Source organism: Camelina sativa, chromosome 16 (assembly GCF_000633955.1).
Source record: "Camelina sativa cultivar DH55 chromosome 16, Cs, whole genome shotgun sequence".
Lineage (NCBI taxonomy): Eukaryota > Viridiplantae > Streptophyta > Magnoliopsida > Brassicales > Brassicaceae > Camelina > Camelina sativa.
The window spans coordinates 19,404,284-19,421,333 of record NC_025700.1 but is presented as its reverse complement, the minus strand read 5'-3'; the positions used below and the strand labels follow the sequence as shown (position 1 = coordinate 19,421,333).

Here is a 17,050-nt window from a genome sequence, read left to right as displayed (position 1 = left end):
GCCACTAATATTCTACTCATGACATATGTATACGAGTATCATGCAGTTTTTCTTGCCTGACATTGTCCCATTCATATAAATTGGAGAAATGTGAATCATGGTATAGAATGACGACACCTTGGATCGTAAGGCTCTGGCTTCGACCTCAATTAACTATACTTAATTTTAAACCAGTTATCTTAAATATAAATAAATTGTTGAAACTAAATTGATTTTTATAATATAGTAAGATTAAATTCATGTCTACGAAAAAAATGAATTTCATGTTCTCTCTCTTACTATATCATAATAAAATTTATTTAATTCTATGCACTCGTATCCAATTTGTCTTTTCAGAACAAAATAATATGTGATCAAATTAATATCTTATTTAGTATTAAAAATAGTTAATCATTAATAAAACATAATTAGCCAAGAAAAAAATAAAAACTAATATTTTCTCATATTTGAAAAACTAACATTATATATCTTATAGTATAAATTTGTTCCATATATTGTAAGTAGTAATAATTTTACTACATGTCCAACTAGTTTAAATTATAACTATACTAATACTATTATAAATTAACAAAAATTCATTTAACTTTATTATTAAAAAAAAATTATCCTATCTTGAAATTAGAAGAAAAAAATGAAAATAAAGGTAAATTTAAATAATCCAAAAATCCTCAAAATACCACATGTTAAGTTTTTTTCAAAAATACTATAATATTTTACATTTTCAAAAGTACAACAAAAAAAAAAAGAAAATTCAAAGATCAAAAATTTATTTTACATGTTTGAATTAACAAATTCAGATTTATAATATAGTTTTAGGTATAGGAAACAAACCAACCAAGCCTCTCTACCTGCTAACTTCCATTTCTAAAACGTAACCTTTTTAGTATTATTAACAACCACTTTTTCTGTCCTTGCAAAAGGATTTGTATTACTCAATCACTTGCTTACTCTTTTTTTTTTTCTGGTTAAAGACTTGCTTACTTTTTATTGGTACAACCGTACAAGTATAAGAAATTTACTTTCATGAGTACATATAGTGTTAGGTTGTTCAAAAAAAAAAATGAATACATAGTGTTATATAAAAAGTTTCACTATAATAACTCGCAACAATAAAAACAAAATTCAATTTTAACATCTCAAGACGGAAATTTTACAAGCCCTTAAATCGATTACTTTTTAATAAACAACTACAGTAAATCCTATAATTCAACTGCATGTTGACCCTTATCGAGCCATCATTATCACCAACCTAAATCTTCCCAAGCTTCTATTATAGAACCCTTTTTCTCATCTCTCAAGAATCTCAGTCCATCTTCTACAACACTTAACAAAGCTTCCCGATTTATCCTCTCTCTAGTTCTATATAACTCGATCTCATCCGCATGCAATGGAATCAAAGACGACCCAGAACGGATCCCAAGCTGAACTCACAGAGTTCGAAAAAACACAGAAGAATTACCAAGCTCTCATCGCTACACTTTCGAAGAGCAAAGGCTGGAGACCCGATGAGATCTTAACACAATATGGTGGACACTGGTGGCAAGAATGTCTCCTCGAAGGTCTTTTTCACGCTAAAGACCATTTCGAAGCACGAACCACTGATTTCCTCGTCTGTAGCTACCCAAAAACCGGCACGACTTGGCTCAAAGCCTTAACTTACGCCATCGTGAACCGTTCTCGTTTCGACGACGCTACGAACCCGCTTCTCAAACGTAACCCTCACGAGTTCGTGCCTTACGTTGAGATCGACTTCGCGTTTTACCCAACCGTTGATGTTCTTCAGGACAGAAAGAACCCGCTTTTCTCTACCCATATCCCTAACGGGTCGTTACCCGACTCCATTGCGAACTCGAGTTGCAAAATGGTTTACATATGGAGAGACCCAAAAGACACTTTCATCTCCATGTGGACTTTCTTACACAAGGAGAAGTCTCAAGAAGGTCAATTAGCGAGTCTTGAGGAGAGCTTTCATATGTTTTGTAAAGGTTTATCTGTGTACGGTCCTTACCTGGATCATGTTTTAGGTTATTGGAAAGCGTATCAAGAGAATCCGGATAGGATTATGTTCCTTAGGTACGAGACCATGAGAGCTAATCCTTTGCCGTTTGTGAAGAGATTGGCTGAGTTCATGGGTTATGGCTTCACTGCTGAGGAAGAGGAGAAAGGTGTTGCTGAGATAGTGGTGAAACTTTGTAGCTTTGAGACGTTGAAGAATCTTGAAGCTAACAAAGGAGATAAAGAAAGAGAGGATCGTCCTGCTGTTTATGCGAATAGCGCGTATTTTAGGAAAGGAAAGGTTGGAGATTGGGCGAATTATCTTACTCCGGAGATGGCTGCTCGTATTGATGGTTTAGTTGAGGAGATACTGGCTTACTTCAACATGATAACTGAATGTGTTATTTGGTGTCGGCGGAACAGAGGATGCTCTGTTTTGCTCTGTTTTGCTCTGTTTGGTTATGTGTTCTCATTGTTGTTTGTATCATCTTTTTAATAAGAAGAGAAAGATCCTTCAATATATGATCCTAAATGCTTGAGTTAGCATGCAAAAACCAGATTCCATTTGTATGATCACGGAGAAAAATAGATAGAAAGAAGGCAATTTTTGAAATCCAAATACAATTTGGCTGCGGTTAAAGCTGACTCTACAATGATGATATATAATGGTACTACAAAGCCAATTCTTTTTGTAGAAATAATACAGTTGTATAAAAGCATAACAACATTTATTCTTTCAATACATAACTTATTAGTTATTAGACTCAAAAGCAAACTTTTGATGTAAACAAAGCATGTAAAAGATCAGTCATTGTTCGGAACAAGAACCCCTCATTTACCATGTTCAAGCAAACCGGTGCCCTTAAATTTATCTTCCATTATGCCATCGATACGAGCTGCCATCTCTGGAGTCAGATAATTAGTCCAATCTCCCACCTTTCCTTTCCTGAAATAAGCGCTATTTGCATAAACACCAGGACGATCCTCTCTGTCTTTCTCTCCTTTGTTAGCTTCAAGATTCTTCAATGTCTCGAAGCTGCAAAGACTCACCACTTTCTCAACAACACCTTTCTCCTCTTCCTCCGCTGTGAATCCATACCCCATAAACTCAGCCAGACTCTTCACGTACGGCAAAGGATCAGCTCTCATAGTCTCATAGTTGAGGAACAAAATCCGATCTGGATGTTGTTGGTAAGCTTTCCATTACGCCAGGACATGATCAAGGTAAGGACCGTACGCACACAGACCACGACAGTACATGTCAAAAGACTCCTCAAGATTGCTGACAGGTCCAAGATCTGTCCTTTCCTTGTGAATGAAAGTCCACATGGAGATGAAAGTGTCCTTTGGCTCTCTCCAGATGTAAACCATCTTGCAACACGATTTCACAACCGACTCAGGTAACAACTCGTATGGGACATGAGTTGAAAACAGAGTGTTGCCTTTGTCTTTGAAAACATCTACGTCAGGGAAGAAAGGGAAGTCGATCTCAATGTAAGGAACAAACTCGTGAGGGTTACGTTTCAGGAGAGGGTTTGAGGAATCGTCGAAGCGAGATCGGTTGGCGATGGCGAAAGTCAAGGCTTTGAGCCAGGTGGTACCTGTCTTTGGGTAGCTACAGATTAGGAAGTCACTTGGTCGTGCTTGAAAGAACTCTTGAGCATGAATACAACCTTCGAGGAGAGGCTGTAGCCACCAGTAACCACCATACTCGATCAGGGGCTCTTTCTCTCTCCAGCCTTTCTCGTGAGGAAACGTGGATATTAGGGCTTGGTACCGTTGCTGATTCTTCTCGAACTCTGTTGATTCTGTCTTGGTCTCTTCATGGTTCGGTACGGTCGCCACGGCGATTAGGGTTTCTGATTCCATCGGGGATAGAGAAAGATGATTTCAAAGGCTTGTTGCTGAGTTCTGTGGGAGATAGAGTGAGTGATGATGGTCTGTGTTTGGACAAAGATCAGATTGGCTTTTAGTAATGAAGCTATTTTTTTACCCACGTGTTATTATGTGATTACAAGTTGTTGGTTTGGTGCGCACATGCTTAAAGTAGAAAATAAAAAACACTCATATAGTATTTAACTTAAGTATATACTTTGTTAATCTATACATTGCACTAAAAAATGGGTCACAAATAGTTACATTTTCTGTAATCTATTCAACCATAAACTACAACTCTCTTCACTGGCAGAAATCTGAATCTGCTGCTATTCTAAGATCTACAATTCATATGTATATGAATTAGCCTGCTTAAAGTATATATGAAAAGAAAAAAAAGACAATCTCTTTAAGTGTCTTAACTCGTAAGCTGGGATGCAGTCTTGCAAATAACAGTTTTTCATGTTTAAGTACCTGTCCCATAAAGGTTCATACTTATCTGTTGCATGCTTTAGCCATGGTTTCATCCTATTATTGGTGTTCATATCACAACAAAAGCCCAAGACATGTCCCGTGTGGCTTGGTGAGACCACAACATATATACAAATTGATCTGCTTGGAACACGTTAGGTCCACCGTTTATACAAATCCATTTTGTATCATATAGAGTTTTCGGTTAGTCAGTTTAGTTAAACTTGTGGGCATAATCATCAATCGATCAATACAATAAAGTAGGATACCTTTTTCTCTGGTGTCGACATCTCAGCATTTTGGAGAATTCTGAAGCTGACACCTTAGTTAAAACAGATAGCCAATCAAATTATAAATTATAAATTATAAATACAATAAAAGTAGGATGCCTTTCTCTCTGATGTTAACATCTCAGCATTTTGGAGAATTCTGTAGCTGACACCTCAGTTAAAACATATAGCCAATCAAATGATAAATTATAAATTATAAATACAATAAAAGTAGGATGCCTTTCTCTCTGGTGTTGACATCTCAGCATTTTGGAGAATTCTGGAGCTGACACCTCAGTTAAAACAGATAGTCAATCAAATTATAAGAATTAATACAACTCAGCTTTAATATCCAATAATATTTATTTCTCCTTCTATGTTACTTTTTAAAGTTAATTTCCTGTATTTTAAAAAATAGCCCAAGCCCAACAGGCTAATAGCAAAATACAATTACATAAGAATTTAGGAAACCAAAAAATTGTGAGAACATCCAAAATTCGATCTCTGCTTGTGATTAATTGTGAGAACCACGGTGAAGTTTGTTGTTCCTTTCCCTCCACATCATTTACCATTTTCTACTCTAAAATATTTTACCTTAACGATGACAGTAGAAAAGATTGAAATATTGGATGTTCAATAAATCAGCCAAAATGACAATGTTACTTTGTATTTTTTCGAAGACGCATTTTGAATCCGGTAAAAGATAGTAAACCACACAGCTTCACAGATTGGTATTAGTATGAATACGATGGGAATGCTACACCCAAGAAATATAATTAAAGTACGTAGTAAAAATCAATATTATACAAAATTATCCTCAAAATAATTAAAATAAAACAGTTGAAAAAAGACGCCACCTAGTTAACTATTATAATAAAGCGAAATAGTTTATTAATCGATATCATTATATGAACATACCTGCTTACAATCCATATTGAAAACTCTACTTTACCGGCTCTTGTGAGTTTGAGTGGACAATTTTGTTGCTTGTAACTTGCAATCAAGTGCGACAAAATGATACAACGAAGAAGTAGAATCATTCTGTTGAGAAGGTTCAGAGTAGCGTAGAACATTTGATGGTGATTTCACTTTCAAAAAGCAAAATCACTTTGTTTTTTAAATTGTTTTGTTATTTAGACACTTATTAGTTTATAATATATTTCATTATGATTGATTACTGTTTGAACTCGAGTTTGAACGACAATGGAATCAATCACAACTTTGAAAGCGTATATGTAAATTAGTAACAAAAAAATTCTTTTTTTCTTTTATCTGTATGTTTATTAATTAGCTTTTATATAAGCCCATAAAATGTCAAGTGGAAAGAAGCCAATGTTGAAATTTATTTTATGAAATAATTAATTATGCAAACGTTGAGTCCATTATTTTACATATATTATAATCTTAAGATGGAAAAATTACGTTGCGTCATGGATTTTAACAGAAAAAAAAATTACGGCATGGATAATTGAAAAGTCAATAGAGAGACTAATAGAGACACACTCACACACACACGTGTCCACTGACTATTGCCATAGCCTGCTTCGACTTTTCTTCAACAATTTGTGATCAGCTTTCAAATCTTCACACCCACATGACATCAATCAATGTGCAACGAGCAACATGTTATTTTCTTCTTAAATCCGAACTCGTTCGGTTATTTACATGTATGACAGTTCAGTAGAACATAGACTGTATATCTTAGAAACAAGTTCTTTTTCGATGATCAGATCTATCTAATAAAAGATTTTCTTCTAAACAGTTGAAATATTGTTTATTCTTTATTCGTTTTCTTTAAAATTTATACCAAAAATTGAGAGATGCATAATAACCTATATATGTACGTACCATAAATAGTTGTTTGGGGCATAACAAACGATCATTAATTGGTAAGAATAGAAACAAAGATATATAGGAGATTGGTTAAGCTAACTAAGCACGCAATACAGTATAATACCCCCTAAAAAAAGTACGTAGTACTGTACTGAATACAGTACATGATCAAACACAAAACTAATTGATCAAATTTACCAATCAGTTAGGAAAAACTTTTCTTGTATGTTATATACTTATATGTAATGTGAAATCATAACATCAACCTCATGGAGGATAATTAAGTAACACATTCTATTTGCATTCAATAGTTTAACGTAGTTATTTAACGTTGTGTTTCACTTTCTCACAGCATGGTTTCATTCGCATGCAAGGATAGGTTTTTTTTTTCTCATTGCACGGATAGGTCTAGCATATCCCCCAAAAACAAACAATGGTACCGTGCAACGGTGCAAGTAAGCAAATCCTACCTAAGTTATTGTGTTCAATCAAATTTTCTATTCTACAAAGCAAAGATTGATTTGAATCTAAGAAAACCAAAGCAAATTAAACTCTAAATATCTAATTGATTTACTTGCCAAAATTTTCATCATCATCATCATATATGAAACTAATTTCTCGACATTTTTTTTGCTCATCCAAAAATAGTTGTGTATCCCTTAAGGAGTCATCAACTTCATTGAACGTGGTTACGTGGCTATCAGTAGACCGACGTCGTCTCCATTTTATCCTCTTGAAGAATCATTGTAAGTTCTCTCATGAACGATGTGTTCTCCAAACAGGACCCATCCAACATCAAGAACTCTTCACCATCGTGAGATACAACATTACTCGAAAATCTTGATGAAAAAATCGTCATATCTTCAATGTCACTGAAGATATCGTCATACAAGAAGATATCGGAGGAGTCAGAGCACGTGGAAGAGGACAGAGATGTTGCATCAACATTTATGCTTTGGTCAGTGAGGATATTCGAAGAGGTTGGTGTGGACGAAGAACTCGTTGACCTTTCATATTCGGAAGCACTTATAGTAGGAGTAGTGTGACTAGTAAGTAAGCTACCACTTCCAATAATATCAGACAGAACACTCTGGTTGATTCTCTGACAAAATCTGTTAGCTACTCTGTTTAAGAACCGAGCTGATGATCCTGATGATGACTTATTGTCTTTTGACTTATGATCATCTTCCTCCTGATGAACGCTGGTTTTCTCCCGTGGCGTCTCGGGATGGTCAGATAATTTAGCGGCACCATCGAGAAGAGGTTTGTGGGTCAACGGATCGATACCTTTTTTGACCAAACGTTTCTTGATGTGAGTGTTCCAATGGTTCTTGATCTCATTGTCTGTTCTTCCTGGTAACCTACGAGCTATGGCCGACCATCTGATCAGTAAAACAAAATCTTTATTAGCAAATGTGTGTATACCAATTACCAAATCGTCGTAGTTATGGCATCACACACATTTTGTGAGGATCATTAAGGGGCGATTGTTTTTGTTATTATTCAACCTTAAATTTTTTTAGCTAAATGATTTTTTCAATCAAATATAATAGTGACGACAAAAGATTGTTTCTTTTGTTCGTCTGTTTGAGCAAATGGAACTAGGATATAGAAAAGATTGTGTCTAACCATAAATACAAATACTGAAATACAAATATATTGGTTTGAAATATTTGACCCTATATTGTTATCCTTAAACATGCCGATAGTAACTTAAGTTTGAAAAAAATAAAAAATAAAACTTACTTGTTGCCATGTATTGCATGGAGGCTGATCATGGAATCTTCCTCATCTTTGCTAAAATCTCCACGCTTAATGTCAGGTCTTAGGTAATTCGCCCATCTCAGTCTGCAGCTTTTGCCACATCTTTTGAGTCCTATAATGTTAATTTATAATGATGAAAACATTATATTATTAAAACAGTATAATAATGCAAAGATAAGCTGATTCTGGAAGTAGTCAAATAGGTTACATACCAGCTTTATCAGGAAGGGTTCTCCATCCTCCTTCACCGTGTCGTTGAACATGGGCGATGAGCTTTTGGTCTTCTTCTTGAGTCCAAACTCCTTTCTTCAACCCCACTGCTCTACAACAGGGAGTCCGTACCATTCTTGATTCTTGAATATGCTTAATTGCTGTGTGTGTTTTACTCTTTCACAGTTTCTGCTGATATTTTGTGTGTTTGAGAATTGAGATGAAGACGAACAAAACAGAGATAAGAGAGAGCTTTTTGTATGTTTTCTTACTTGGGGATGGATAGTTTTTATAGTAACGGATTAAGCGTGCGTGGGCTCGTGTGCAGCCGACGGCGTTGTTTAAAGTGACCGACACGTGGATTATTAAGTGGAACGAAGAATTGAGATGGAGGTTTCTTTACGTATCTTTTTAAATGTTAGCAATTTTTTTTGGTCCTTTTATAACTTAAAACAGCATTTATAATTATAATATCCAGAAAATGTGAACAGACAAATTTAATCACTAGCATTAAATCAGATGGAAAATTATTGCCTCTATCTTGGTTTTAAAATTTATTATTCCGTACTACTATTCTCTAATCTCAACAAGACGAAAGTGACCTAAATTTATTTTAATACTCCTGTTTTTTTTTGGTAGAAATTTAATACTCCTTTTATTTCAATTTCTTTGTAGCTTAAGATTTTTGCAAATTAAAAAATCACAGATATCTCATTTAATATACTACTTCTTATACATAAAACCATTATTAATTACATCTAATTTAGCTAATTATAAGGAAACACACTATAAAATTTAATAACACAAAAATATTAAATACATTTATTTTTTGCATAGAAAGTTTAAAACAATATGATTAGAAAAATTTCTGGTTTAAATGACACAATGGTCCATAAATATCCTAAATATCTATTGTCAAAAAGAGATCGATAAATATCTGACGTTAACGTCATAATATAGAGGTCAGACGTGATAGACAAATGTTAATATACTGAATGAACACTGGGAAGTAACTTTACTGACACAATTTTCTCTGGGTTGAATGTTCTCATCTGTCATCACTCTTTACACAATCTTTCGGGACAACAAAGGATTCAGTCAAGTTAATAATTAATATAAAAAAAAATGGAATCAGTCATCAGCGTATATTTTACAAATCACGGTTAACATTTGTCAAAAGTCATACCTCACGAGGGTGGAAAAAAATTAAAAATAATGACCTCGAGATTTACAATAAGAAATCCAAACAAAAAAATATAATATCCCAAGCGAAAAACAGTGCGTGAAACGTGTTATTGTCGGAATAAAAATCAACTGTAAAAGATGGAGTGCAAGACTATTCTAACGAAGACAAGATTTGTGAAAAATTTAACTAGCAACACTAAACGCATTTGACGACAAAACCAAATAATAGTAAGAAATAAAAAGCGGTTTCAAACAAATAAAAATAGGAAAACGGAACATTCGAGGAAAGTGATTAACAATACGGTCGTTTGAATTTTGATGAAATAAAGAAAAACAAACCTACAATTTGGTCGCTCAAACACTGGACCTGGACAGCATTTATCTGAATCAAAATACCCACAAAAATGGAAATAAAAGAATTATTATAACTTTGACAAAAACAAATAAAGAATTGGTACAACTTTTCTACTTTATAATTTTCCACGGTTAGACTAAGAAAATCATTATTTGCTTACTGAATTGAAGATATTTTAGATAAAGAACATCTTTTGGCAGTGCAACCCTGAAAATACAGTACTATTCTCCATAATTATCATTCATTATAATTTATAATACAGACTTGTAGCCCAAAGTACACTACAGAAGGCAGGAACTATATATATATATATTCCGAGATAGAAGTTACGCACATATAGCCACATACGTACGATTCCATCCACGGCCTGATTGGTTTCTCGGAGACTTAAATGAAAAGAAAATTAGATGGACTCCTCTTAAAACATGCTCGAACTTATTATTATCTTTACTTTATTTCACATAATTAAGCCAGAGCTAATTATATGTTCTTTGTTTTCATTCTAGTTATTGTTTTGGTTTTAATGCAACCAAAATACCAAAAGCTTATTGGTAAAATCCCAAGCCATATAGACATCATACGTACGATTCTATACATATATATATATATATATATATATATANTTTGCGGGGGCTACAACAAGCCTACAAGGCTACAACCCCATATCGACATAATAGATCGTTTTAATGCAAGCGAAAAAGTTGACTAAGATTTCCGTGCGACATTATAGTTAGTAGTACTAGTAGTAGTACTATTCTCCAAAAGCTTATTTGTCAATAAAATAAAACACAACCAAAACGACTTCAATTTTGTTTATTTTTCAGAAAATTACAAAAAAGGAATAGATAAGATGCAGCTATGCAAGTGACTTCACAATACGCCAAAGCTACCAAACACTTATTTGATAACTAAACCCCACTCATGTATGTTTTTGGTCTTCCAAAGTTCCAAGTGACCGCCGTTGTGAAGTAAGCTCGGTCTCTTACTTTACTTGGTTTGACCAGAGTATGATACTTATGTTTGGGCTTGGGCTTGGTTCTGGGCCTAAGTTTGGAAAGCATAATAAATTGATGGAAGTAAAATAATCAATTAATCAATCCGACTATCCGAGTGGGTTACGTTTGTGTGATATATATAAAGGCTCACTTTCAATTCCTTATCCACGAAATCTCTAGTTCACTGTCTCTCCACCAATGACGTTATTATTAACAATCAGATTCATCATCATCAGCTATACAAAATATGATGATGCTCCGCAATGCGAAACTTTTGTCCCTATCCGCAAAATTTCAACCGTCGTCTACAGAGCCACCGCAGAACAGCCGGAGAACCAATATCACCGTAGGAACTACTCTATCGCGACGGAATCTAAGTAAATCCTCGTTACTTATACTCCTAAGTACTCAAACAACTCTGACGCCATTGCTCGATTTCTCCAAAGCTCAAGCAGAAGATACAACCATTAATAATCCTAATCCCTCAAATTGCGGAAACAGAGTAAGAAAAAAATGATTATTCCAAATTTCAATTTCTCAATCTTCGATAATGGTTAATACGATTTGTTCTCCAGGTTCCGACTACGAAAGCGTTCATCGACGTATCGATCGACGGAGAACCAATCGGAAGGATCATAATCGGATTATACGGAGACGATGTGCCGGCGGGAACAGCTAGATTCACCAGCATCGTAAGCGGGAAAGCAGGGATAAGTTACCGGAGAAAAGAGTTCGTGAAGATCATGCCAGGTTACGTTCAGCACGGCGGGATCAGATCGTACGGCGTTGACGCAGAGCGAGCCACCGCGGCGGTTGGGACTCTACAGAACTTAATCGAAGAGTGGGAGAGAGGGAGGAGAGGAGCTATATGCAATGAGATTAAGGCGGGGAGTGTTGGGATCGTTGTGAGGGATCCGTCGATACCGCCGCCGAAGACGAAGCTTGTGGCGAGGAATGGGAAGCTTGCGATGGAGGAAGAGGTTGTCGCGGTGGGACCTAACGGAACGGAGTTTGTTATAACGGCGGTTGATTCGCCGGAGCTGGAGGATTCGGTGTTGGTGATTGGGAAGGTTTTGGAAGGGATGGGAGTTGTGGAGAAGATTAGGGAAGTGAAGACTGTTAGGGATAACACTTCTTCTCCTTATTTCAGGTACACATTTTTTTTTTGTTTTTTACCGTTGGATTTGAATTTGTGTATTTTATTTATTTGAGATTGAGATTGAGAGGGTTGTGATTGTGGTTTTGTGAAATAGGGTGGCTAAAGTGATCGGAGATAAGAGAGCCGTGGTGGCGGAGAGAGGTTTCAATCGGCCTTATTCGAAAGTTCTTGTCACCAACTGTGGTTTGATAGAGTCACAAACTCTATGAATAAGAGAGCTCATGTTTGTATTGGCAGAGTATTTTTGTTGTGGGTAATGCAAGGAATGTTTTTATTTTAAACTTCAACAAAACTGGTTTAACGAGAGTAGTAACCCGTTTAGGACAGCAGTCACATTTAAAAGGTTTGTAGCCATGATGAAACGACATTATCAATTGAGAAATTATAAGTGGGATAAGAATCTTTTGTCTTTGGCCAGAGATTAGAATTGAATTGCTTGAGGCTTAACTATGTAACTCAAATACTCGGATCTCATTAAGAATTAGTAAGCTCGACCACAGAGAAGAACCACATACAACAACTCTATACATATTTCTAAACTATTTCTTTTGTTAACAAAATAATCAATGTAATGACATAGCAACGTTACTTAACAAATGTTCTGAACCAGTTGATGATGACGTTCTTAATCAAATTTAAACGGTTTATAATAATGCTTAGTAAAAACGGTTTATTATTATGCTTAAAAATAAAAATTCGATACTGTCTCGGTCCGAAATAAACGCCCAATATCACTCTAAAGCCCATGAGCCCAAGCTAGCCCTAAATTAACTTAGGGTTTCTGTCTCTTCCTAATGTGTGAGACCTATCCTCTACCTCTTACACTTCCCCCATCCATTTTCTCGGCCGGAAAGTCTTCTTGATTCTCTTCGAGGGTTTTGCTACAGAGAGTAAGAAACCATGCCGGCGAAGCAGAGGACACCCAAGGTTAACAGGAACCCTGATCTGATCAGGGGAGTTGGTAAATACTCAAGGTCTCAGATGTACCATAAGAGGGGTCTGTGGGCAATCAAGGCCAAAAATGGAGGCGTTTTCCCTCGCCACGACGCTAAATCGAAGGTTGATGCTCCGGCGGAGAAGCCACCAAAGTTCTACCCAGCTGAAGACGTGAAGAAACCTCTCGCCAACAGGCGCACGCAAAAACCAACCAAGCTCAGGTACTTTAGCTTATACACTTGTCTCATTGTCTTGGTGTCTGATATCTACCTCGGTACGATAGTCTTTTATGTCTTTGATTCATTTCGTTTGTTTCTTAAGTATTGCTTTGTATGCATTTTTTAATTCTTTGAATCTTCCTTACACATTGGCTAGTTTTGTATTGTTAAATTACCGAGGTTTTTTTTGGAAGATTTGTGGTCTGTTCAGTTTTTTTTTTTTTTTTTTTTTTTTNGTAAACGTTCATGATTGCTATGTAATTTGCTGTTACATTCTCATTAATCTGTTCAGTTGTAATAAGATCTTCATATGACTGTACTGCAGATCCAGCATCACCCCAGGAACTGTCTTGATTATTCTTGCTGGTAGGTTCAAGGGAAAGAGAGTTGTTTTTCTAAAGCAGCTTGCCTCTGGATTGCTCCTTGTCTCTGGTGAGTTTGATGATAATGTTCTCTCTTGATTTCCCCAACATTCTATATCCCAAATGAGGAACACACACTTCACTAAACTTGCTTCGTGTATTCTGTATGGAGTTGACATTCTTGTTGTGTTATTGATGACATACAGGACCATTCAAGGTCAATGGTGTTCCTTTGAGACGTGTGAACCAAGCCTATGTGATTGGCACTTCAACAAAGGTGGACATTTCTGGAGTCACCGTCGACAAATTTGATGATAAGTACTTTGGCAAGGTTGCTGAGAAGAAAAAGACGAAGACAGAAGGAGAGTTCTTCGAGGCTGATAAAGAGGTATCTCAAACGCACATTTAGTTCATCTTGTTTGTACATATACCCAAGTTAAAAAGCTATTCTTGACCACCATATATACCTTTAGGAGAAGAAGGAGATTCCACAAGGGAAGAAAGATGACCAGAAAGCCGTGGATGCAGCTTTGATCAAAGCCATTGAGGCAGTTCCTGAGTTGAAGGCTTACCTTGGAGCAAGGTTTTCATTGAAACAGGGAATGAAGCCCCATGAGCTTGTTTTCTAGATTTCATAACCTTTTTCTGAGGTTTCTATTAGAGTATCTGTCTCCTCAAGTTTTACACTCCAAATGGTTGGTTCTGTTCTTGTCCACTGACCAGAGACATAAAATTTTGGCTGCTGCTTTATGGATTTCTGTTCTACATATGGATAATTTATCAATCTTGTTTTTGACCGTGTGAGATCTTAAGCAATGGAATTCAGTTCAAATGATTCTAGTAAAGGTTCAGACATGATGAAAACGGAAGTGATGAGATTTCGAGCTTTGTTTTGAAGAATCGAAAAAAACCATTTCAATATTGCTAATAGTTAGATTGCATTATACAAAGAACGTTGATACTCTTATTCCTCATCACTAACACACGAAACGACATCAAGCTTGATCATTTTCTTTAGGTGTTTCTTTACCAGCACAATCAGCAACTTTAGCTCCGGCCTCAACATCTCCGGCCAAACACCTTCTCCATTTTCGTCTCAGCCATCCTAAGAGCCCACCGCTCTTTATCATCTCCAATGGATTGGCTTCAGCAACTAAAACAGTACTCTGACGGCGCCTTGCGCATATGCGACCCAAGAAGCAGGAGAGAACCGCAAGAACGACGAGAACAGAGATGACTGCGAAGAAGGGTCCAATGGAGCCGGAGGAATAATGGTTTGGAGCGTTTGGTGCTGCTATTAGATTGGCATTGGTAGCCGTAGGTACGATCTCATTGCCTCCTAGTTGCTGTTGCGGTTGTTGTTGTGTAGGAAACAACGACGAGCTGCTGGTACTACTAGCCATAGCCATTACTAAATCTAATGATGTTTTTGGTTCTTGGAGATCAAGATTCTATATCTGTGCATAGATGGATGGGAACTTTAGTTTTGGTTGGTATATGTGCGAATGAAGATGTATTTATATATAGAGGCATGTGCACATGAACATTGGTCTTTTGAACCGACCAATGTTTGGTGAAGAAGGACATGTAAAGGTGAATAAAGCGGAGAAATCCTCATCAGCTTCATCAAAAGCTTCTCAAACTATAATAATAAAGATATATATGATCCATTGCACTCTTAGAGGTGAAGCAAACGTTGACTTCTTGATCTGATTTTGGCATTCGTCATACTCTGGGTATTAGCCCAAGTTTAATGTGATGTTGTGAGTTTGAGTTTCTAATATTGTATGATTTTCGCTGTAAAACCAAATTCATGGTTAGTAAAAAAAATAAGTAAAACGGTTAATTCTTAAAAATTAAGAAAACAAATCCTATTATGTTATGTCACGGTCCACACTAAAAGCCCGATTTAATGCCAAAGCCCACAAGCCCAAATTTGCCCCAAAATTCAGTTAGGGTTTCTATGTCTTCAAATTAAGTAAACCATCCTCTCCGCCTCAACGCCCTCTTCTCGCCACTCTCTCAGCCGGAATAATTAGCTTGATTAATCACGACAGAGGGAATCATGCCGGCTAAACAGAGGACGCCGAAGGTGAATAGAAACCCTGATCTGATCAGGGGAGTTGGTAAATACTCGAGATCCCAGATGTACCATAAGAGAGGTTTGTGGGCAATCAAGGCCAAAAATGGAGGTGTTTTCCCCCGCCACGATGCCAAATCTAAGGTTGATACACCGGCGGAGAAGCCACCAAAGTTCTATCCAGCTGAAGATGTTAAGAAACCTCTTGCTAATAGGCGCACGCCAAAACCAACTAAGCTCAGGTACTTTAGCGGTGATATACTGTCCCCTAGCTCGATACAATTGTCTTACATGTGGTTGGCTGTTAATTTTTTTTTGGCTGGCTCCTAGAGTAGTTTTGCAAAGAGGGTATGTATAAGATTTGAATATCTGCTGGAAAGTAGCAAACTTTTTGGAGAATTTGTGGAAATGCACGGGTTTAGGAAGATTACATTGTTCTTTGCTTTGCCTTGTTTTGGTTACGTCACTTGATAGTGGTGTTAATAATGTTTGTATTGTAGATCAAGCATCACTCCAGGGACAGTGTTGATCATCCTGGCTGGTAGGTTCAAGGGCAAGAGAGTTGTTTTTCTTAAGCAACTTCCCTCTGGTTTGCTTCTTGTGACCGGTGAGTAGTATCCTTATCTGCTCTCTTGATTCCCATATTCTATAGTCCATTTGGAGAACGCTCATACACTATCTTTTTCTCTATATTCTGTTTGGACCTGAAGTTTTCCTGTTTTCTGTTATTGACCTCCAGGACCATTCAAGGTCAATGGTGTTCCTTTAAGACGTGTTAACCAGGCCTATGTGATTGGCACTTCCACAAAGGTTGACATTTCTGGAGTCACCCTTGACAAATTCGATGATAAGTACTTTGGCAAGGTTGCTGAGAAGAAAAAGAAGAAGACAGAAGGAGAATTCTTCGAGGCTGATAAAGAGGTATAATAATTTTTGGAAAGTTACAATAACCATTGCTTGATCAGAAAGTGATTTATATCGCATTTTAGATAGAACGCCAATTCATCTGGGTTATCACAGTCTGTTCTGGAAGACTAGACAATGAAAGTTTCCCTCCATTGTAAATGACCAAATTGTAATCATATGCTTGACTTGACACCTTATTTTTATAAATATCACAGGAGAAGAAGGAGATTCCACAAGGGAAGAAAGATGACCAAAAAGCTGTGGATGCAGCTTTGATCAAAGCCATTGAAGCAGTTCCAGAGTTGAAGTTTTACCTTGGAGCAAGGTTTTCACTGAAACAAGGGATGAAGCCCCATGAGCTTGTTTTCTAGGTTTCATAACCTAACCTTTTTTGTTTGAGTTTTCTAGAGTATCCGTCTCCTGAAGTGTGTTACCCT

General features: G+C 36.5%; 7 protein-coding genes and 1 pseudogene across 8 annotated transcripts in view; 4 read left to right on the top strand and 4 right to left on the bottom strand.

Moving 5' to 3' along the window:
• LOC104753834 lies at nucleotides 1,278-2,391 on the top strand (annotated as a pseudogene).
• On the bottom strand, nucleotides 2,626-3,209 carry LOC109129571 (cytosolic sulfotransferase 18-like). Its single transcript, XM_019237941.1, has one exon. The coding sequence runs from the start codon at nucleotides 3,142-3,144 to the stop codon at nucleotides 2,827-2,829; it is 318 nt and encodes a 105-aa protein (XP_019093486.1). The 5' UTR covers nucleotides 3,145-3,209; the 3' UTR covers nucleotides 2,626-2,826.
• Nucleotides 2,652-3,931, bottom strand: LOC104751281 (cytosolic sulfotransferase 18-like). The gene has a single exon (XM_019237940.1). The coding sequence runs from the start codon at nucleotides 3,862-3,864 to the stop codon at nucleotides 3,199-3,201; it is 666 nt and encodes a 221-aa protein (XP_019093485.1). The 5' UTR covers nucleotides 3,865-3,931; the 3' UTR covers nucleotides 2,652-3,198.
• On the bottom strand, nucleotides 6,988-8,769 carry LOC104751280 (transcription factor MYB122). Its single transcript, XM_010473199.2, has 3 exons — nucleotides 8,420-8,769; nucleotides 8,190-8,319; nucleotides 6,988-7,825 (listed from the first exon to the last, which is right to left on the bottom strand). Exons 1-3 carry the CDS (start codon nucleotides 8,550-8,552, stop codon nucleotides 7,144-7,146), a joined length of 945 nt encoding a protein of 314 aa, XP_010471501.2. The 5' UTR covers nucleotides 8,553-8,769; the 3' UTR covers nucleotides 6,988-7,143.
• On the top strand, nucleotides 11,120-12,511 carry LOC104751279 (peptidyl-prolyl cis-trans isomerase CYP26-2, chloroplastic-like). Its single transcript, XM_010473198.1, has 3 exons — nucleotides 11,120-11,454; nucleotides 11,528-12,102; nucleotides 12,206-12,511. The coding sequence occupies exons 1-3, from the start codon at nucleotides 11,200-11,202 to the stop codon at nucleotides 12,318-12,320; spliced, it is 945 nt and encodes a 314-aa protein (XP_010471500.1). The 5' UTR covers nucleotides 11,120-11,199; the 3' UTR covers nucleotides 12,321-12,511.
• On the top strand, nucleotides 12,894-14,426 carry LOC104751278 (60S ribosomal protein L6-3-like). Its single transcript, XM_010473197.2, has 4 exons — nucleotides 12,894-13,268; nucleotides 13,591-13,697; nucleotides 13,834-14,015; nucleotides 14,101-14,426. Exons 1-4 carry the CDS (start codon nucleotides 13,012-13,014, stop codon nucleotides 14,254-14,256), a joined length of 702 nt encoding a protein of 233 aa, XP_010471499.1. The 5' UTR covers nucleotides 12,894-13,011; the 3' UTR covers nucleotides 14,257-14,426.
• Nucleotides 14,501-15,131, bottom strand: LOC104751277. Its single transcript, XM_010473196.2, has one exon. The coding sequence runs from the start codon at nucleotides 15,034-15,036 to the stop codon at nucleotides 14,623-14,625; it is 414 nt and encodes a 137-aa protein (XP_010471498.1). The 5' UTR covers nucleotides 15,037-15,131; the 3' UTR covers nucleotides 14,501-14,622.
• LOC104751276 (60S ribosomal protein L6-3-like) overlaps nucleotides 15,603-17,050 on the top strand; it is a 4,550-nt gene continuing 3,102 nt past the window's right edge. The window contains exons 1-4 of one of the 2 annotated variants that reach the window (XM_010473195.2): nucleotides 15,603-15,949; nucleotides 16,208-16,314; nucleotides 16,447-16,628; nucleotides 16,829-17,038. In XM_010473195.2, coding sequence (XP_010471497.1) covers nucleotides 15,693-15,949; nucleotides 16,208-16,314; nucleotides 16,447-16,628; nucleotides 16,829-16,984 — 702 coding nt within the window. In that variant the 5' untranslated portion in view covers nucleotides 15,603-15,692 and the 3' untranslated portion in view covers nucleotides 16,985-17,038. Of the gene's footprint in view, nucleotides 15,950-16,207; nucleotides 16,315-16,446; nucleotides 16,629-16,828; nucleotides 17,048-17,050 lie in introns of both variants that reach the window. The other variant, XM_019238497.1, reaches the window with a different exon arrangement.